Here is a 23070-nt window from a genome sequence, read left to right as displayed (position 1 = left end):
GGCTGCAGCTTACATGCGAAAAATGGGGTGACAGATTTCCTTTAAAAAATGTTGGAAGATCTTGTAATATGCTGATCTATTCATTGTCATAGAAAATGGAAATATTGCTGCCCTGACCTACAACATTTTATCCTAATATTAGTGTTAAATATAGCTACCACCTTAGACTTGTAATCATATTTTTCAGAAATCCTTGCAGGCAGGTTCGCATGAGGTTTCGGCTCCTCAATCATGAGTCAGTCGGGGATTCAGATAGGAGCACCCCCTTAACTCTTCTGATACATCCATTGAGTAAAATGATGAAAATCATATCCACAGTTTGCAATTTTGAATACTGTTTGTTCCCCTTTTTGGTGGTGTTCATCTTTTTAACCAGACACCAACTACAAATATATATTATCTATTCAAGAAGTTGTCTGTTTTTAACCCCTTCACCCCCGGAGCTTTTTCCGTTTTTTTGTTTTCGTTTTTCGCTCCCCTCCTTCCCAAAGCCATAACTTTTTTATTTTTCCGTCAATATGGCCATGTGAAGGCTTATTTTTTGCGGGACGAGATGTACTTTTGAACGATACTATTGGTTTTACCATGCTGTGTAACAGAAAATGGGAAAAAAATTCCAAGCCTGATGAAATTGCAAAAAAAGTGCAATCTCACACTTGTTTTTTGTTTGGCTTTTTTGCTAGGTTCACCAAATGCTAAAACTACCCTGCCATTATGATTGTCCAGGTCATTACGAGTTCATAGACACCTAACATGTCTAGGTTATTTTTTATCTAAGTGGTGAAAAAAAATTCCAAAGTTTGCTAAAAAAAAAAAAAAATTGTGCGATTTTCCGATACCCGCAGTGTCTCCATTTTTCGTGATCTGGGGTCACGTGAGGGCTTATTTTTTGCGTGCCGAGCTGGCGTTTTTAATGATACCATTTTGGTGTAGATACGTTCTTTTGATCACCCGTTGCGGTGACCAAAAAAACGTAATTTTGGCGTTTTGATTTTTTTTTCTCGCTACGCCATTTAGCGGTCAAGTTAATCCTTTGTTTTTATTGATAGATCGGGTGTTTCTGAATGCGGCGATACCAAGTATGTGTATGTTTGATTTTTTTTTAATTGTTTTATTTTGATTGGGGCGAAAGGGGGGTGATTTGAACTTTTATATATTTTTTATTTTTTTTATATTTTTAAACACTTTTTTTAAAAAATTTTGGCATGCTTCAATAGCCTCCATAGGAGGCTAGAAGCATGCACTACACAATCGCCTCTGCTACATAGAGGTGAAGCACAGATCACCTCTATGTAGCAGAAATGCAGGTGTACTTTGAACGCTGACCACAGGGTGGCGCTCAAAGCAATCGGCCATCAACAACCATAGAGGTCTCAAGGAGACCTCTGGTTGTTGTGGCAATGCACCGATGACCCCCCATCATGTGACGGGGGTCAGCGGTGCGAGCACTTCCGGCCGCACGCCCGGGAGCGCTAGTTAAATGCCGCTGTCAGCGCTTGACGGTGGCATTTAACTAGTTAATGGGCGCGGGCGGATCGCGATTCCGCTCGCGCTCATTGTGCGCACATGTCAGCTGTACAAAACAGCTGACATGTCGCGGCTTTGAGGTGGGCTCACCGCTGGAGCCCACCTCAAAGCAGGGGATCTGCCAGCTGACGGAATAGTACGCTGGCAGAAAGGGGTTAAAGTAAATCAAATAGCCTCCAGTTACAGGGTAAATGCAGTCTGACCCCACTATAAAATGAAGACTGACACTGACTTGAACTTCAAAGCTAAAGGTTTATTTGATCCGATTAAGCCTAAGACACTCATGGCGCTTTTTAGCTTTATCTAAACTTTTTCAGACATTATACACTTATGAGTATAACTAAGAATTAAATAGGCACTTGGCACACCCTCTTCACGACACGTCCACATATTGACCATAGAGCAGAGCATTTAATAGGGAATGTTTAATGCGAACAGGTATTCCATAATATATTTTCTTACAAACCCATCAAAAATAAAAAAAATAAAAAACATACAGTACTGTGCAAAGGTTTCATCCAACTTTAAAAATACTGCAAAGGTAAAATAGAAGTGTTAATGGTTATTTTTTTTTATCGATTAACAAAATATAATGTGAATGAGCAAAAGAGAAATCAAATCAATATGGGGTGACCACCCTTTGTCTTAAAAACAGCATCAATTCTTGTAGGTACAAGTAAGGTTGTTCTAAACATCTTTGAGATCAAACCACAGATCTGTGGATGTAGGCTTGCTGAAGACCCGCTGTCTCTTTAAAACAGACCAAGTTTCATCAGTGATTTTCATCAAAGTTTCATCAGTTTTTTCGCTGATGAGAAGAAAAAAAAAATTCTCCACCTTCTGTCAGTCAGTAAAAAACGGGCAGCTCATGAATGGCATCATGCTGAATTTGAGCTGACACTTAGATCATTAACAGACATGTCTGCGCAATTCTGCACGGACCACTCAGTCCTCAAAAAATCACTGACGTGCGAACAGACTCATAGACTATTACAGGTACAAATGCCATTCATGAAAAACACGTATAGCACTCATACATGAAAAAACGATGTGTGATGAGCCCTTAGCCACTATTCACTCTGTGGATAGTAACACATATGCAGTACACGGTATCACCAGCTTGCTTGTATTAATTACTGCTAACAAGTACATATAGACTTGGCACAGCTTTGAAAGGCATCTTTTTTGGATGAATCTCATACAGAAAATGATGAATATAAAATAATGAGTTTCATGTAGTCTTTTAATAATATCTTGCCTTTCAGCTATCCTTTTGGTAGCCATGAAAGATGGTTAATTCGTTTTCTGTACGGGATATAAAAAATTAAAAGGTACATTTCAAAGCTGTGTCTTGCCTTTATGTCTTTTTAGGCACTAATATATACAGGCAAGTTGTTGATACAATACATGTTTGAAAAGTGTCTTGAGGCCCCCATACACATTACACTTAAGTTGGCTGAACCTGCCGATATCGACAGGTTCAGGCGATGGTCTAATGTATATGAGGCACAGGTCAAATGATGGTTCTGAGCAGATGTTGATCACGCATGTCCGATTTCAGACTGCCGATCGCATTGTTCTCCCTGAGATAAGCTGCTGGCCAATGTGTCAGCCAGCCGCGCTCTCATAGAGAATGCAGGAGAGCTCGGCCGAGCGAGCTCTCTTGCGTATGGGAGTGTCAGCTAAAATGGCTGCTGGCTGAACAGCCTTCCAATTTGTATTGCCAGCCTAAGTCACAGGTGTCATATTCACACTATGCTCTTATTTGTCTTAATCAGGTTATTTGCTAAGATGTTAAAAATTTTAATTTTCTTATAGCATTGCAAAGTTACACAGCTTAATTTTTGGTCTCATTCCTGTTATATATGTACGGTAAGAATATTGCAATCATTTAACTATATTTTATTTATGTATTTGTGGAAATTTTCAATATATGCACAAAAATAATAACTGATCATTGATCATCTAATAGACCATATATATATATATATATATATATATATATATAACCTTAATTAAAGGGAACTTCACACCTTGCCCAGGTCCAACACACCACCACCATATATTTATTGTTTGTGAATATCCTATCTAACATTCCCTTTTTATTGTTTAATAATAATGATAATAATTTTATTTTATATAGCTCCAACATATTCCGCAGCACTTTACAATTAAGCGGGGACATGTACAGACAATAAATTCAATGCAAGGTAAGACAGTTTATACAGTTACATTAGAGGAGTGGGGGCCGTGCTCGGAAGTTACAATCTACAAGGAAGTAGGGGGGACACAATAGGTCGAAATTGCAGGTTATTTCAGATTCAGTAATTGTAATAAATAAATTTTCATATAAAGCTGCATTATCTGCTCATCAGCCCGTGTGTGTAAGTGCAATTATCAGGTACAGTTATCATGTGCATGGAGAGTGTGGAGACAGATGAAGAGGAGGCAGCAGATTCTGAATAATGTTTAGAAGGAGGGCAAAGTTAGGGTAGTGAGTTGAGGTGATGGGCTTGTTTAAAGAGTGTTTTTAAAACATGCTTAAAAATTTGGGGGCTAGGTATCAGTCAGATCGTGTGGGGTAGTGCATTCCAGGGAACTAACACATCACAGGAGAAGTCTTGGAGACGGGGGTACTTGGAGGATGTTAGTTTTAGGCCCCTTTCACACATCAGTTTTTTGCCGTCAGTCACAATCCGTTGGATCGACGAATCAGTCGCAGATTGTGAAAAACTGATGCGACGGATTCGTGTTTTCAACAGATCCGACTAGCGGATCTGGCTAATTGGATCCTAAATAAATCGGAGCATGCTCAGTTTAAAAAAATGGAATCTGTCGCCAGATTCCGTCATTTGACGATCTGGCTCCCATAGGCTTCCAAATTCAAGAAAACGACAGACGGCGACGCTGTCCGATTTTTCGACGTAAAACGTTACTTTGTCCATCGTCTCCGGCCACCGGACAAACAATTTTCGACGGATCCGGCGAACAACGGATGAAACATGAGGCCATCCATCGCAATCCGTCCCTAATACAAGTCTATGAGAAAAAAAACGGATCCAGCGGCATCAGTCGCCAGATTCGTTTTTTTTAACATTCGACGGATTGCGACTGATAGCAAAAAACTGATGTGTGAAAGGGGCCTTAGGTCAGTTTCAGAATGGAGGGAATGTGTAGGGCAATAGAGATGAGGGAGGAGATATAGCGTGGTGCAGAACTGTGGAGGGTTTTGTGGGTGAGAGATATGAGTTTATATTGTCATCTGTATCGGAATGGTAACCAGTGTAAAGACTGGCACAAGGTGGAGGCTTTGGTGAAGCAGCTGGACAGAAATACCACCCAGGCTGCTGCATTCAGGACAGATAGGAGAGAGTTTAGAAAGGGGGAGACCGATCAGTAGATAGTTGCAGTAGTCCAGACGAGAGTGAATAAGAGCGACAGTAAGAGTTCTAGCAGTTTGAAAGGTGAAATAAGGTCGGATTTTGGAGATTTTTTTTTAAGATGCAGGTGACACAAGCGAGTGAGTGATCGGATATAGGAAATGAAGGAAAGTTGAGTGTCAAATATAACCCCAAGACAGTGGGTGTGCCGCTTCAGAGTTATGGTTGAACCCTCCAAGGTAATTTCAATGTCAGCTAGAGTAAGGTTAGTATAAGGAAGAAACACAAGTTCAGTTTTGGAAAAATTCAGTTTCGGATAGAAAGAGGACATTATGTTAGAGACATTGGACAAACAATCCTTGGTATTTTGTATTAGGCTGGAGTGATGTCAGGGAAAGAAGTGTATAATTAAGTGTCATCAGCATAGAGATGATACCGGTACCCAAATCTATTGATTGTACAATAAGGTCGGTATATAGAGAGACGAGAAGGGAGCCTAGGACAGAGCCCTGAGAATAGTTAGAGAACGAGGAGTGGTGTAAGAGCTGGAAAAAGATACAGTGCAGGAACAGTCAGAGAGGTAGGAGAACGAGGAGAGAACGGTGTCCTTCAGGCCGATAGAGAGGAGCGTAGTGAGGAGGATCTGGTGAACCACAGTGTCAAATGCTGCAGAGAGATCCAGCAGGGCTGTGGAGTTGGAGTCGGTGTCATGGAAATTGAGGAGTCGGAGGTTTGGCTTACCGACTCCACAGCCCTGAGATCCAGGAGAATCAGCAGGTAGTAGTGGCCATTAGATTTAGCTGTTAGATCGTTAGAGACTTCAGTAAGGGCAATTTGGTAGGATGTAAAGAGCGGAAACCATATTGTAGAAGGTCAAGAAGATAGTGATCTGAGAGATAGGAGATTGTCTACAGGATTGTAGACAATATTGTAACTTTGAAGGATTTCATGCTACTTAGTTGGTAATTAATCGAGGGGGCATTGTTTTCCTCAGACTAGTCTTTCCACTAATCATATTAACATGCACTACTAACGCGACTAACATGATTTTCAAGCGTGTCATCTCTGCCAACTCTTAGTAAATTTCTACCTCACTAAAAATGTGCAGTAAGCTGAGTGTACTGTATCTAGCTTCATTATGTGCATGCACAGAGAGGCTGCAGTGACGTAGGATACAGACGACCATTACGAAGAGTCGGGGATGACGCCACTCTTGCAAATCATGTTACTTCCACCCACAGGGTGTGATAGCATGATTAGTGGGATGACTATTCTGGAGAAAGCAATGCCTCCTCAATTAGTCACCCACTAATTCGCATATCACCACCAAACTTATAAAATTGTTTCTTGCTAAACACAGTTATCCTTTAAACACTAAAAAGGGCTTGTTGGCTAGGGTATTCATGTAGCAATAAATTCATGGTGGTGGTTTTGTGAACTTGGGAAAGATTTCAGCCTCCCTTTAAGATATATACAGTACCAGTCAAATGTTTGGATACACCTGGTCAAGGAGTACTTTTCCTTGTTTTTATTGGAATTTGCACATTGTAGATTCAGACTAAAGCTACAAAAATTTCAAAACAGACACATGTAGAAATAAGGGGTAAAGAAAAATGTGACTCAAACCACAGTATCTGTTAAAGTTTAGATATCTCAAAGCACTCCCCTTTTTACTCTGACAGCTTTACAGCTCCAAGTACTAAACCTGTGTCACGGAAATGGCTCAGAGCTTAGCGGAGGGAAGCGCTCATTAGAGTAATGGACAGAATCACAGAGCACTGTGTCTTCCAGAACTGACAAATGACAAAAATCCAAACTCTGATTTTTATTAGCTCAAGGTTACGTCCACATTCCTACCCATGGTAAGCTCATATGGGGGGCTGGTTGTGGGATGTGCTAGGCCTTAAGAAGATTATGAGATCCCCAATTTTCAGGATATCTTCACCCCGGATGAAGCACTGGGAGATATTATTGTCATGTTTCCTATCACTATCTTTCTATAGAGATAAAACATGGCATGGATAGCATCATCCATCCGATATTTAAGTTGGAGGTGTTAGGGCTTACGGTGATATGAGTGAATTTATGTTCGTCACTTCGCCACAACGCTGAAAACATATCTCCCAAAAATATCGGATTGATGTAAACCCCAATATTCATCACTGAACTCTGGCTCCAGAGTGTCTGAGATAATTACTTTGAACAGAGAAAGCTCTTGCTTCAAAAATAGTACTTCTCCTCCTCTGACTATATGAATCCTAGACTTGGTAGCTGGCTCTCAGAAGATCCCCTGGTGTATTTACCTGTTCATGGCATCTTGACGTGTCAGGTCTTTCTCACTTCCCTAGTTATAATTAATCCCATATGTTCAATGCGAGGGTGATATGTTCCCTCTTCGGAGATGTCTTTATGGATTTTGCAGTTTTTCTGCACGACAAGAGCTATTACCGTATGTAAGGTGTTGAGACTGGTAATTGATGAACTTATCCTCTCCAGCAGAAGTAATTCTTGGTTTTCCTTTTCTGAGGTGGTCCTCATGAGAGACCATTTATTCATGGTGATTGATGGTTTTCATGACTGCACTTGAGGATATCATCACAGCTCTAGCAATTATCCAGATTAACTGACCTTGATGTCTTAAAGTAATGATGGACTGTCATTTCTCTTTAATTAGCTAAGCGTTTTTTGCAGTATTCTGGCTTATAGCAGTTGTGGAATAGGGCTAAGCACTGTATGAAACGGTGTACAAGTACTGCCTCTACAAAGCAAACCTTATCATTGCAAACACTTTCTGAAGACCAATGATTTCAGAAATGACAAAGCATGCCTGATCATTAGGAGCCATTCCAGGTTAACCTTCAGCTTTGAACTTCAAGACGCGAGAGACGTTTTTCTTTCTACAAATGTGATTGGGGAACCAGCCCTAGACTAGAGCACCACGCCATCTTCCGAAGGTCTGGTAGATTATATTATTTGCGTGCACACTGTATAGAGCTGATCTGGGTCTGCTAAGACCCACCAGGACCTGCAAGTCCACGTTTTTGCTGGGATGGGACACACAATGCTTATTCATTGTGATGTATGCAGCGATCAGGAAGGTGGAGACATGAGAAACTCTTTCTGACAGCGTCTCCTGGCTGCATTATTCTTATGCAGTTGCATACTCAGGAAAGATGGTCTGAAGTGTCCTTATAGACTCGTATGTACACTGCCCAAACATTTTAAAAACCTTCCACAATCCATACCTCTTAAAGCCATTCAGTGTTTCTAGTTTTCCTGCTTTGATCATAGTTACCAATGATTGTGCAGGTCTTGGGAAGCAGTCAGACAGGTGTCTAGTGCATGTGGTTGCTTAAGGCTATCTGCCCATGATCAGGAAATAACAGCGTTTTGGAAACAAGGGTATTTTCACTGTATCCAAAACGCTGCCTTCTAGTCACGCAGTTAAATACTCGTGTGTTCAGTGAACCGTGCAGATATACCACATCTAATGAATGGCTATGGGTGAGACTATGCTGCAGAGACTAGCGTCTCCGCTGCAGATAATTTAACATGGTGCGGCTCGTGAATAATCACCACCGGTGTGTTTACACAGTGTTAAATAGAAGCACAGTGGGGACGGGATTTATAGAAATCCCAGCCACTGTGCTTCTAATGTAGAACGCATAGTTTTGGACGCAGTGCTGGTGAGCTGCTTCCAAAACAATGCTTTTCCTGATCGTGGGCACAAACCATATGGCTATGTGCACACTGTCAGGGATCCCGGGGAGGATATCTTTATCGCCCCTACTACTTGCACCAATGTGTCATGAACCGGGGTTGTTTGGTTGCCCCTGGTTCCTTCTGAAAAGGATTTATCTATATCCCACTTCCCAGTTCGGTTTGGAACTTGCAGCTCTCTGGCGCCCCCCTTACCCTCAGGTAAGACTAGGTACTGCACCTTGGGTAATTAGTCGCCAAAAAGGCTGCCTGCTGTGTACTGGCTATTGGGCACACTGCAGCGAGGGCAATATAACTACTCACACGCAGGCGGGAACAATAATTATCAACGCCGCCGTCGCTGAAAAGATTCCCAATCGCACAAAGTATGCTGCCACCAGCTCTGATTAACGGTTCTGGAGCCAACCCAAATCAGTAGCGCAATTCACTTCAGAGGACTCACAGTCATATAGTGCAGAAGAGACAAGCTAGCAATTAAATATTTTACTCCATGAAAAATTAGGCAGTGTTTACAAACTATAAAAGATATTAGAAAGGAGACAATTCGTATATACATTACAGATTGCAAAATAAAATAGGATTAACGTTGAAAAAAGCACTAACAGGTTATGTCATGGTATCATCTTGGCTGGCCTGTGGCTTAGGAGGATAAATACATCCAGATGCATGGAACAGCTTTGCCACGCTGGTGTTAGATCGCTTCCCTGGCCAAGACTGAAGGTTGGGCTAAGAGTATAGTGACTTATACTTCTGAGCTTGTGACATCACTAAAGGGCTGGTTAATGATATGCACTGATCTGATAGTTATTTACGTTTTTCCAAAGTCTCAGACAAAGGTATTCCTGAGTGAGAGGGGAGGGACAACGGGTGGCTTTGCAGGATTGGTCACCTGCAGTTTAGAGCCACACCCTGCTCACACACTAGTGTCAAGTTACCCAGTGTGGATGCTCTAGGCTTTGCCTTTGGGTGGAGGAATGCAGGGGGGGAGAAAGGGGGGTCGCAGCTGCATTGTGTGTGTGTGTGTAGAAAGCCATGTCCTTCTGAAACTAAACACAATATAATACAGCATTTTTGACATTATCGTGAAACACGGTGCATTTTTGCTGCATTTTTTTCCACGCGGAATTGGCCCAAAAATGCTAGGGAATTCTTATGCCTGCAAAGTCAATGAGAATTCTGAAGTGCTGTGGACATGATCAGTATTTTTGCTTTCAGGATTTGCTGTGCGTTTAAATCCGCAGCCTGTCAATTCTTTGTTTGTTTTGCCTGCGTTTTTGACCCATTGAATGCACAGGGAAAAAATGCATGCAAAAAAAGCACGCAAAAAATGCTGCAACAGTTTTTGTCTTGTTTGGACACTTTGTATTCCTTGAATTCTAGGACTTAACACAGACACATTGTATAAGTTCAGCAAAATGCAGGAAACTGAACCATTCCTGAGCTGGAGGGATAGTTTGCGGAGCATATTTGTGTATCTACTTGTTTGCATGTAGCATTGTTTTCACTGGATCTTTTGCCTCTGTTGCTTGGCAGCTATATTTAGCAAGTAGGCTCGCCAACTGGGTTTGGTCTGTTCTCACTACCAATATTATTTAATCAGAACATGATTGATTTCTTTTTATTACACATTTTCTTCTTCATCATACTCATAGAGTATAACATTTCGCAATAACCTTAGTTACTGCAGGCCCATGACCAGTTGGTGAGTCCTCCTGCATACTGTGGTTGTTTTGTACAGAGTGCTTGCCAGTGAGTAATTTGCCTGTCCTCTCAACAACAGGCATACCTGCAACAAGCCCAAGACCTGGTCATTCTAGAGAGCATTATACTGCAGACCCTGGGTAAGTCTTCCAGGATGGCTGAAAATGGAAAGCCCCAACTAAGCCTTGATCCCAGCCATGGAACAAGACTGACCTGGACGAAGAGTCTGCACAGTAGCACTATGTGTTGGATGATTTTCTTGCAGCTCAAGGGTCTTATTACATGCTTGTGTTGATATGTGCTCTTTTTATTTTGTTGATTTGTCTGCAAAGAACAGTAACTAGCTATTGTACATTTATAGTCTCATTAATGCTGTTGTACAGCATATTGAAAAAAATAATCTTTTGGGAAAGCTGGAAACGCTTTAAAATAGAAAAGAAAAAGAAAACATTCCCCATTTAACATCTGGTTGTCCCCACCAGTCACTGTTTACCTTCCTGCAACTGATCAGGTAAGGTCCACCCACCCACTTGACTGTTGAAGCCAATCCACAGTTCTAAGTGTTCTTGTTCCAGACATTCAGACATCACCATTGACACCGGTGATTGGCTGCAGTGGTCATATGGGTAGACTGCAATTAATCAGCTGCAAGAAGGTAAATAAAGGTGGGAGGGGACATAATTGTGTGAGTAGTGTGTTTTTTTGTTTTTTTTACTTTCAAGTATTTCCTAAAATAGTTCTTAATGTTTGATCTGACTAGCAGCATACAACACTGTCTCATGAACATGTTATTGTGGCTGGCAGTAAATGTTTAATATTAGAGTTAATAGACTTGTGCAACTTTCCCTTACCATGAATATCTTCTCTAGTAAATTCTGATGCTTCTCTGTAGCCCAAGTTGTCCTCTTTTCACCTTGATATCTGAAGTACTGTCTTTTTTTCAGGGTTTGAAATTACCATTGATCACCCACACACTCATGTAGTAAAGTGCACGCAGCTGGTAAGAGGTGAGCATTCAGTATGCTAGTACTGTTAGCCAAAGCAGAGAGTTGGTAGCCCCGGCTCATCCATGTATTACTCTCGATTAGTTTGACTTTCTAGTGCATAGTACATAGTGCACTAGAAACTAGAGTGCATAGTGGTCCCTTCATAGTCCACAAACAAGTCCAGACAAGTGGTTTTTTTTTTACATTTTTATCATGGTAATCCTTTTCTAGTATGACTTTAGAACTACAATTTCTTGCTTGAGGGAACAGTTTATCTGTTGTAAACAATCTAAGCTATGCACACACGTGGCGTTTTTGCTGTGGGGTTTTTCTGCAGTTTTTTTCCTGCAACGTCTTTACTTCCAAGAGAACAGGTTTTGCTGCAGAAAAAACTGTTTAAAACAGATAAACTGTTCCCTTTAGCAAGCACTTGTAGTTCTAAAGTCACACAAGAAAAACAGCATTATAAAAATGTAAAAAAAATAAATAAAAAAGAAGCAGGTTTTGCTTGTTTTTTCTTGCGTTTTTTTTTTCCGCATTGTTGTCATGCCACATTTGTCTCTTATGCATGCTGATAAAGTTTAGTGACAAAAAAAATAAATAAATCATATTCTATTTTAAAAAGTTTTGGCACAAAAAAACTGATACCTTTGTTTTTTCACCCATTGAAAGTAATGGGTGGTGAAAAAACGCTGAAAAAGTACTGAAAGAAGTGGCATGCTCTATTCTGCAAAAAGCAAGCAAAGCACAAAATACTGAGGACAAAAAAAAAACAAGCTGTGTGCATGATTGCTGGTACTGTAAAACGTAGCTGAAAATTTGCTTAAAAAAACACAGCAAAACGCCACGTGTGAACATGCCCTAAGTGTATTGTCTTGTCCTCCTAGTCAGGCATTGTGTTTTTAAATGTGTCAGATTTCACTGATGCTTAAATTCAAAGTAATATTTGTTGGGCCACCATAGACCTGACCATTAAAGGGGGAACTAGGACTATATACGTTATTTGGCTCATAGTAAAAAAAAAAAAAAAAACAGGCAGGTAGTTGCTAATTATCTGCTTGTTCTATCCAGAGCGGTCACTGACTGCTTCTGCCAGAGATTAAGGCTACTTTCATACATTAGTTTTTTGCCATCAGACTCAATCCGGGGAAGAGAGAGAGAGAGACTGACTAACAAAAAGCGTTAGTATATATGTCCGGCCGCCGGAAAAATAATTTTCGATGGATCCGGCGAAAAACGGATGAAACATGAGGCCATCCGTCACTAATACAAGTCTATGAGAAAAAAAACGGATCCTGCAGCAACTTTTGCCGCATCCGTTTTTTTTAAAAAATTCACCGGATTGTGCCTGATGGCAAAAAACTGATGTGTGAAAGTAGTCTTACCGTATTTTTCGGATTATAAGACACACTTCCCCCCCAAATTTGGGGGGAAAATGGGGGTGCATCTTATAAAGCGGATATATTTTACTGGCCGCGGTGGAGCAGGGTCGCTGCTGGAGGAGGCAAAAGTGGAGCGTTGCTGCAGGCTGCGATGAAGGGGTGTTCGGATGTGCGGCGCGCCGCTGCGGGTGTTCGGTACTGTCGGGGCTTTGCCAAAATTTTGTGAAAGACCAGAGCCCCCGCAGTTACATGGTTTTTTATGTGTGGACTCTGGGAAAATGCTGCCAGGGGCGGCGCATGTGCAGATGGAGATCTTGGTGCTGAGATCTCCCGAGATCTTGCCTCCAGCGACCCTTGGACCCCGCTTCACCGCAGCCACCACACCCGGTAAGCAATAAGACACATGGATTATAAGAAGCATGACCATTTTATTAAAAAAAGTTGTGTTTTTTTTTCCTATTCTTCTCAAAATTTGAGGTGCGTCTTATAATCCGGTGCGTCTTATACTCCACAAAATACGGTAGCTGCTTCCTCTTCCGGGCTGCTTTTTTACGTGACGCGAGTGCCGACATCATGCTGATTGTCAGCCGATTTCCCACAGTTTGGCGGTGGGGGGAGCTGGTTGTCAATCATCGTGACATCGGCAGTCATGCTCCATCAACAAAGTGGAAGAGAAGCCAATAAACTGTCGGTGGAAGCTGCAGGAGCGGTCTGGTACCACTCTGTGCTGGCAGAGGTCTGTTAGTTCTTAGGCCCATAGTAAAAAAATTAATATAGTCCTAAATATCCCATTTAAGTGCCATGTTATCAGAATCTTTTAATAGGTTTTCTCAAAAATAAGATCTGTCACCTAAACACTCATTAGAGGATGAATCTTAGAGTGTTGGCTTCCTTTCTCTGAAACTTGCGATCAGGAGAATGACTGGCCATAGTGAGAAGAGTTGTGTGGAGCAGTGGCCGAGCATGCAGACTGCTGCATGGTGCCGCTTCTTGTAGAAACAGTTAAGTGGCTGTCCTGCTCTTGTTTTGGGCATGTTGAATCATGTGACAGGTTCTCTTTAAGGCTATGTTCACACTTTGCGGTTTTTGCTGCGGATCCGCAGCGGATTTGCAGCTGCGGATCCGCAGCCGTTTTCCATGCAGGGTACAGTACAATGTTACCCTATGGAAAACAAAAACCGCTGTGCCCACTTTGCGTTTTTCCGCTTGAAAATCAGCGCGGATTTTCTGCGGAAAAAAAGAAGTAGCATGTCAATTCTTTCTGCGGATTCCGCAGCGGTTTTCCACCTGCACCAATAGGAAAGTGCAGTTGGAAACCCGCAGTGGAATCCGCAGTAGAAACCGCACAAAAAACCGCAGTGAAAACCACCGCGGTTTTGCACTGCGGTTTTTCCAAATCCGCAGCTGAAAAATCTGCAGCAAAAAAAGGATAGTGTGAACAAGGCCTTAGGCTATGTGCACACGATGCGGATTTGCTGCGGATCCGCAGCAGATTTTTCCGCTCAGAAACGCTGCAGATCCGCACTGTGATGTACAGTATAATGTTATTCTATGGGGAAAAAAAATAGCTGTGCAGAAAAATCAGTGCGGAATTGCTGCGGATTTCAAAGAAGTGCATGTCACTTCTTTTGTGCGGATCTGCAGCATTTCTGCACCCCTCCATGATAGAAATCCGCACTGGCAAAATCCGCATCAATTCCGCATAATAACCGCACAAAATCCGCATAAAAACCGTGGCAAATCCGCGGCTGCGGATTCTGCCAGGAGATGTGGATTTTGTGCAGAAAATTCTGCACCTCTTTTCCTACGTGTGCACATAGCCTTAAAGTAATTATGATGATCGTCTGTGAAAGTTCTACAGAGCCTGAAATAATATTGCAATGTGTGAAATAGCCTTCAGTCAGGATAATTCATCCATTTAAATAATCTCTCTATTTATCCTCAGCAAGCAAGGACTTGGCTCAGACATCCTACTTCATGGCAACGAACAGGTTAATTTCTGCACTTATTATTAAGTGTATAGGCTGAAAAATGTAATTAATTTTAACATAGAGTATGTGCTCAGCTTTCCCAATCACTGTGTCTTTGAACACTATACACAAAGTCCACTTGTGATTTTGGTTTCCACTTAAAGGTGATGTCTACTTAATTTTGCCTGTCAAAAAATACTGGTGGAAGCAACAGGGATGAATATATGAGTGTATCGAAGTTTGTTATTTTTAACCTCAGGTAGTGTTTATCAGTAAAATAATTCTTAGAAAACCCTTTTAAGATGAATGATTGTGTTAGAAAAATTGTCACTTCTAGCACTAAAATGGTCAAAGCTTAGTGATGTTTAAAATACAGTAAAACAGTCTGTTGATAAAACTGCTGCAGACAGTGTTAACATTTTTTCATAGTACAATTTGAGGTGCCCACAGCAAAACCTACCCATCATCTAATATACAGGTGCTTCTCACAAAATTATAATACCATCAAAAGTTAATTTATTTTAGTTCTTTAATTGAAAAAGTTAAACTCATATATAGAGTCATTACAAACAGAGTGATCTATTTCAAGCGTTTATTTCTGTTAATGTTGGTGATTATGGCTTACAGCCAATGAAAACTCAAAAGTCATTATCTCAGTAAATTAAAATAATTAACAAAAAACACCTACAAAGGCTTCTAAGTGTTTAAAAAGGTCCCTTAGTCTGCTTCAGTAGGCTTCACAATCATGGCGAATACTGCTGACTTGACAGATGTCCAGAAGGCAGTCATTGACACAATCCACAAGGAGGGTAAGCCACGAAAGGTCATTGCTAAAGAAGCTGGCTGTTCACAGAGTGCTGTATCCAAGCATATTAATGGAAAGTTGAGTGGAAGGAAAAACTGTGGTAGAAAAAGGTGCACAAGCAACCGGGAAAACCGCAGCCTTGAAAGGGTTGTTAAGAAAAGGCCATTCCAAAATTTGGGTGAGATTCACAAGGAGTGGACTGCTGCTGGAGTCATTGCTTCCACACACAGATGTATCCAGGACATGGGCTACAAGAGTCACATTCCTTGTGTGAAGCCACTTATGACCAACAGACAACACCAGAAGAGTCTTACCTGGGCCAAGGAGAAAAAGAACTGGACTGTTGCTCAGTGGTCCAAGGTCGTGTTTCAGATGAAAGTAAATTTTGCATTTCATTTGGAAATCAAGGTCCCAGAGTCTGGAGGAAGAGTGGAGAGGGACACAATCCAAGCTGCTGGAGGTCTAGTGTGACGTTTCCACAATCAGTGATGGTTTGGTGAGTCATGTCGGCTCCTGCTGTAGGTCCACTGTTTTTTTCAAGACCAAAATCAGCGCAGCCGTCTACCAGGAAATTTTAGAGCACTTCATGCTTACCTCTGCCGACAAACTGTTTGGAGATGGAAATTTCATTCTCCAGCAGGACATGGCACCTGTCCACCTCCAAAGTATCAATCCTTGGTTTAAAAACAACAGTATCACTGCGCTTGATTGGGGAGCAAACTCGCCTGATCTTAACCCCATAATCTATGGGGTATTGTCAATAGGAAGATGAGAGACACCATACTCAACAATGCAGATGAGCTGAAAGCTGCTATCAAAGCAACCTGGGCTTCCATAACACCTCAGCAGTGCCACAGGCTGATTGCCTCCATGCCACGCCTTATTGATGCAAAAGGAGCCCTGACCAAGTATTGAGTGCATTTACTGAACATACATTTCAGTAGGCCGACATTTTGGATTTTAAAATCATTTTTCAAGCTGGTGTTACAAAGTATTCTAATTTACTGAGATATTGACTTTTGGGTTTTCATTGGCTGTAAGCCATAATCATCAACATTAACAGAAATAAACACTTAAAATAAATAATTCTGTTTAATGACTCTATATAATATATATGAGTTTTACTTTTTGTATTGAAGAACTGAAATAAATGAACTTTTTGATGATATTCTAATTTTGTGAGATGCACCTGTAAGACATTGTCCTGACCCTTTACAGCAGATGTTGGAGGAAAGAAGGATCAGGCATGCTGAACGTCAGGTGTTGGCTAATTCGCTTCTTTATACCTAGACCATACACATGCGCAGTTGAGCATGGTCACCTTTGGTAGTTGAGATTATGCCAGGATCCACAGCTGAGAATTTAGCAGTATTTTTTACACTGTCTTGGTATGCTTTGCTCAGAAGCACCTATGTAAATAGAAGTTGATATATAGACATCCTCAGCTACACTTTTCTAGATCTCTAGAGTTCTAAAGATCTACAGAATGGTATTTTAACACTCCAGTTGCCGAGAACTAAATTTTAAATTTCTTTTATCTGTAGTTTGCATTTAACTACGTTCAGCCTCCAGTACACCCCTCCAGTAGTGGCGTGTGTCTGCATCCATTTGGCTTGTAAGTGGTCTAACTGGGAGATCCCTGTGTCAACAGATGGGAAGCCATGGTGGGAGTATGTGGATGTGACAGTGACACTGAAGCTTTTGGATGGTATGTATTTCTTATTCTCTATAATGTTTATTAAAGTATCCTAATATTTAAAGGGAACCTACCACCCCGTTTTTTAAAAAATTAGATAAAAATAGTGTGAAATAGGGGCAGAGCTGGGCTTTACATTAGGGCCTTTTCGGTGCCTTTACACCCCCGTTAGGCTGCCCAAATACCTTTGTGAAGTGGCCGTTTTCTGCTGTCACTCAAGTGGGTCAGGTCGGATGGGCGTGGTCACAGCGTTGTTTGTCCCCCAGGATCCTGCTCATCATTACGTTGGTGGCGTAGTGGTGTGCGCATGTCCAAAGAAGATCCACTGCCCAGGAGATGAATAACGGCGCGGTCTTCGCTATTCAGCCGTTTACCGGTGGGCGCGGCCATCTTTCCTGTGGCCGCGCCTGCGCAGATGGAGCGCTCTGCTGCCCGAGACTTCAGGAAAATGGCCGCCGCGATCTCCATCTGCGCACGCGCGGAATGCCGCGGCCATTTTCCTGAAGTCCCGGGCAGCAGAGCGCTCCATCTGCGCAGGCGCGGCCACAGGAAAGATGGCCGCGCCCACCGGTAAACGGCTGAATAGCGAAGACCGCGCCGTTATTCATCTCCTGGGCAGTGGATCTTCTTTGGACATGCGCACACCACTACGCCACCAACGTAATGATGAGCAGGATCCTGGGGGACAAACAGCGCTGTGACCACGCCCATCCGACCTGACCCACTTGAGTGACAGCAGAAAACGGCCACTTCACAAAGGTATTTGGGCAGCCTAACGGGGGTGTAAAGGCACCAAAAAGGCCCTAATGTAAAGCCCAGCTCTGCCCCTATTTCACACTATTTTTATCTAATTTTTAAAAAACGGGGTGGTAGGTTCCCTTTAAGTCGTAAAAAGTATTGACTATGCAGCTGGCAATGTATGTTAGATTTATTGCAACCAGACCTGTGTCTTACCTTCATGCTTTAGGCTTTTTCCTTTTGTTTTCTTGTTTTTTTTTATTAATATTCTCTATATCCATGATTGCTGAATGGTTGGGCTTTTCCTGGTGTGATGTTAGTGCTATGTTAGTACTCCAATGACTTCAGATTTAGCTGTCTTCAACATAATTCATCTCTTACAGCGTGACTCAAACACAGGAGAAAACTGAGTATGAGATTAAAAACGGTAAATTTTTATTGCAGAACAAATATCATAAAAGTCAAAACAAACATGTAAATAGATGTGTAAAGAACAAACAAATGGGCACCAGCCTAAGGGGAGCACAAGCACACCATGTCAAGTGACATGTGTGTGGATTGTGCTACAGGCAAGAAAGATCCATCACCCTCCCATGAATCAAATAGCAAAGTCCGGCCAAATAGGCATAATCAGTGTAAGGTGAGGGGGGAGAAATGTCTTACCACAGATGTAAAGAAGAGAGGCTGCCCCAAAGCGCGTTTCGAGTATCTGATGCCGCTTTGTAAAGGGGATACTGTCTGCAATGACCAGCAGGACCTTTTATCTCCATAGTGACGGGTCACGTGGTCCTCAGTGGACAAATGGAGGTGCTCCTCTAGCACATGCACGTCGCACCTGCCGGGTCCTGCAGAACGCCCCTGCCTATCAAGCGTCACCGCACAAGCACGAGAGAGAATGAATATTCATTGGCCTCGGTCATGTGCAGGAAGCGTGTAGATGCTGGACTGCACGCGGGACACATGGCAGTGCAACGTGCATCTATGTAGTCGCCATCTTTATTTGGGTCCGCTGCACGCTGATAGTGGATTTGTTTAGAGGCCTGGACAGGTAAGCACCTTTGCCTGTGTTCTGGTGTTTTTTTCAAGAGTGTACACAATGTAATGACAGTATTTTATAAAGAAAAAAAGACAAATGGAATAATAAAGATAATAAACGTACAACGTATACATCATATAAATATGATATCACAAAGCGTGCATTTGTCTTTTTTCTTTATAATGCACTGTCATTGCATTGTGTACATTTTTCTTATATGTATTCTATGTAATGGTAGCTGGTTTTATTAATATGCCACATGACTACAATGTCTTAAACCACTTACATTTGTTATCCAGCTACTACCCCTCTCCAGATGGATTTGTGGTGTGCGTGGTTTTATTAATATGCCACTTGGCTAAAATGCCTCACACCACTTACATTGCTATCCAGTTACTACCTCTCTTCAGATGCATTTGTGGTGGGCGTCTTGCTCGGTCTGGCATCTACATGCTTCCTGCACATGATCGAGGGCAATAAATATTCATTCTCCCTCGCGCATGTGCGGTGACGCTTGATATCCGCGGTCGCATTTCCGGGACCCAGCGGACCCAATTTGCATGTGCCAGAGAAGCTCCTCCATTTGTCCACTGTGGACCATGTGACCGGTCACATGACCTGTCACTATTGACCGTGCTAGCCTCCAGACGAAGCAGTGGGCGAAACGCGCATAGGGGCGTGTGTCTGCATCATGGAGAGGGAGAAGGGTAAGAAATTTTGAGATTTATGGTTCCTCCTGCATTTGGGAGATTTGGTCATTGTACCGCTATATTGGCTTGTGATTAGGAATGTAGTGCAGTGGTGGTTTACCTTTGTGATAGGAATCGTCACATGGACTAAAATTAGTAGCTACCCAGTTGTGGTATTCATGTGACTTTACCCCCTTCTGTTCCCTCCCTTTCCATGCTGTGACACGTAGCGTGTTCTTTTGGTGCACCTGCACCCAATAATTTAAGCACTCTGTAACGTATTATTTTCTTTACATGTTCTATGGATTTGTTTTGTATGTTTTGTATTTTATTTAATAAATTTACGTCTTTAATAAATTTACAATTTTTATGAGCTTGTTATACTTCACCTTCTGGAGGTTATCTATATAGGAAGTATCTCAGGGTATTATCCCAATTGGTTTTTTGGTGATCCTGTTAGAATACATTTATGATTATGGTTTCTGGACCTGGGTCATTGTTTAAGATAGAAGATCCTGCTGGTCACTGCAAATAGTATCCCCTTGATAAAACGGAATCTTACATTAATGCCTATTTGGCCGGACTTTGCTATTTGATTCATGGGAGGGTGATGGGTCTTTCTTGCCTGTAGCACAATCCACACACCCGTCACTTGACGTGTGCTTGTGCTCCCCTTAGGCTGGTGCCCATTTGCTTGTCCTTTACACATCTATTTACATGTTTGTTTTGACTTTTATGACATTTGTTCTTCAATAAAACTTTACTGTTTTTAGCCTAATACTCTGTTTTCTCGTGGTTTGAGCCTGCCTCGGAGTTGGCCTTTGTTTCTGTGAGTGGGTACATTTTAGATGTACACTCATTTTTGCATATACTATGAGACTGGGTTTTTTGTCTCTCTTACAACATGACTGCCTGACATAGATTATGCAGGGGAGATATTACGGCAGCACCTCACTCTTCCCTGTCTAATATATAAACTGGTACCAATTGTGTCTCTTTAAATAATACACATGATGATAATAATCAAATATAATATTTACATTTGATGCAATTATTTCTCTATCGCTTCATCGGGGGACACAGGAAACCATGGGCGTGTTGCTGCTGCCACTATTCACAAAAAAATTAGGTCGTCCCCAGCAGTACACACTTCACTGACTGGCACCAAGTTAGTCAGTTTAGCTTAGTGTCAGTAGTAGGTGGACACAGGCCTCTCACTAGACCCGTATCAACCTCGGTTATTGGTGTTTTTCAGTAATGATTTTCCCTTTTCTTTGTCAGAGGGTTCCCTCTTATTTTACTGGAGGCATACAGTGTGAAAAGTCACACTGTAGTTCCATGTAGAGACAGAGATTACGGCTTGGACTGACACCCTGTATCCTCATCTGTCTATCCGGAAGGACCACCGCCACGAACACATAAAGAGTATTCAGGTGATCCGAACATTGGTCCTGGCCTCCCATTTCTGTCCCCTCGCCCACCAGAGCTTGTTGGCGTCAGGAGTCTCACAAGCATCCTACAATCTGGTGAGGTTTGCTAGTCTGCTACTACATCAAAAATCATGCTTAGGGACGAAGAGGTATCCCGTTTTTTTTCCCCACAGGTCTCCAGTCTCAGACAGTGGAGTGTTGGCCAGGAGAAGAGCTATCCTGATATCAGGGATCAAATGTGACTGAATATACTTTTTTGGGATTGTACTTGTGTGTTGGGGTCTTTCATTATGTGTGTATCTGTGTTTTTTACTGTAATTGGCCATTATTTCAACTTTAGTTCATAGCATATATCATCCGCACCACACCCCCTTCCTGTGCTGGCTTCTTTTCTCACTCGAGTCCCCGGCTTCATTGCGGCCTTGCTGCTGCGTTCAGCTCCGCTCCCTTCTTATAGCGACCGGATTTCTTTCTGCACACGCCTCCCTTCTTCTGTAGCGCTGGAAGCTGCGCACCCTTTTCTCTCAGGGAGCCTGTCTCTTCCTCCCTGCGGACACCATTTTCCAGCTCAGCAGCATAGACGCCCTTCCAGTCGGCGATCAGCATAGGGGCCTCTCCAGACAGCTATTCTGACCCCTCAGCTCTGCAGAACCCTGGGATCAGCTTGTGGGACCTCAGCTTTTCAGTGCTTTGCACAGTGACTCTATCCTCAGCAGTCCTTTTTTCCGTCCCTTAACCTCTGACATTAGTTAATGAACCCTCTCTACCTATCATGCCTAACCCAAAAGGAGAGTATTCTCATTCTCAAGCATCTACTACTCTTGTCAAACGCTTTGTTTCCTCTTCCTGTTAATGCAGACTCCCTTCTGGTCAGTCTTCTGCCCTCAAGATTACAACAATAGCAATTCCTCTGTCCTTATTGCCCAGGAGTCACCCACTGCTCCCGCAGAGAGTGCCCCCCTGGTCCAAGATTTGGCATCTTCTCTTTCTCAGTCTGTTGCGTATCTAACCAAGGTGTCACAGACCCTTGTATCAGTACTTGACAGATTGCCTATCCCTTCCTCCTCCCATGCCGGAGGATCTCATAGCCCTTCCCCACATCCTCCTAAGGATACCAGCAATGGTCACAATAGGGCCAGGCAGGAGAGCCACTCCAGTTCCTCTTTTCACACCTCTGGATGGGTAGCTTCTTCCCAGTCGTCTTCCCCAGAAATGCCAGCGGTTCCGGGGTCGGACTCGGGTTCTGACGCTGAGATGGAACTGGACCCTGACCTGGCTTTTAGCTTGAGAGACATAGTAGAGAGTTTTATTATAGCGGTCAATCAGACTCTTAATGTTAAGGACTCCCCTTTGGAGCCCTCTGATCAGGGAGTATCCTTCAAACATTCTAGGCGAACTCCTCAAGTTTTTGAACCTCATAAGGAATTTGAGGGAAGCGACTCAGGATTTTGTATCTGTTTACTTCAGAAAATTGGTCTGTCTCTCTGATAGTAGACTCTCCAGTCTTCAGACTGTCCACCAACACTGTCCGTTCCCTTACAGACAGGGCATCACTTAAGGACCCTAATGACAGACTCATGGAGTCATTTGCCCGGTCTGTCTTTGAAGCTCCAGGTGCTTCCATATGCCCTGCCTTTGCCACCACGTGGGATAAGCAACTCCATCAGGGCATCCTTGCAGGAGCCACAGCTGACAAGTTAGCCAACTTAGCGGACCAGATCTCACAAGCGGGAAAATATGTAGTGGATGCCTCCCTGGACGCTGCCTCCTTTGCAGCTCAAGCATCCAGTAACATAGTGGCATCCGCAGAACCATATGGCTAAAGGCATGCAGATGGATTAGTCCTCCAAAAAGTCCTTGACTAGTGTGCCCTTTCAGGGATCGCGACTGTTTGGATCCAAGCTGGACCAGATCATAATGGAGGCCACCGTTGGAAAGAGTTCTCTTCTTCTTCAGGCTAAATCTTGGCAATCTTGGCGTTCTCTCCCCAGACTCAAATTTCTTCCGTTT

The 23070-nt window shown here is 42.6% G+C and overlaps 1 protein-coding gene across 4 annotated transcripts in view; it reads left to right on the top strand.

Annotated features, from left to right (window-relative positions):
- Positions 1-23070, top strand: part of CCNT1 (cyclin T1) — a 95076-nt gene that overhangs the window by 50517 nt on the left and 21489 nt on the right. For 2 of the 4 annotated variants that reach the window (XM_077297453.1, XM_077297451.1), the window contains 5 exons: positions 3346-3399; positions 10408-10468; positions 11273-11335; positions 14642-14687; positions 17016-17179. In XM_077297453.1, coding sequence (XP_077153568.1) covers positions 3346-3399; positions 10408-10468; positions 11273-11335; positions 14642-14687; positions 17016-17179 — 388 coding nt within the window. Of the gene's footprint in view, positions 1-3345; positions 3400-6582; positions 6770-10407; positions 10469-11272; positions 11336-14641; positions 14688-17015; positions 17180-23070 lie in introns of those variants that run through there. The other 2 variants (XM_077297454.1, XM_077297452.1) reach the window with 2 other exon arrangements.

Source organism: Ranitomeya variabilis, chromosome 3 (genome assembly GCF_051348905.1).
Source record: "Ranitomeya variabilis isolate aRanVar5 chromosome 3, aRanVar5.hap1, whole genome shotgun sequence".
NCBI lineage: Eukaryota > Metazoa > Chordata > Amphibia > Anura > Dendrobatidae > Ranitomeya > Ranitomeya variabilis.
Note: the sequence above shows the minus strand (reverse complement) of the source record. Positions and strands in the feature narration are given on the sequence as shown.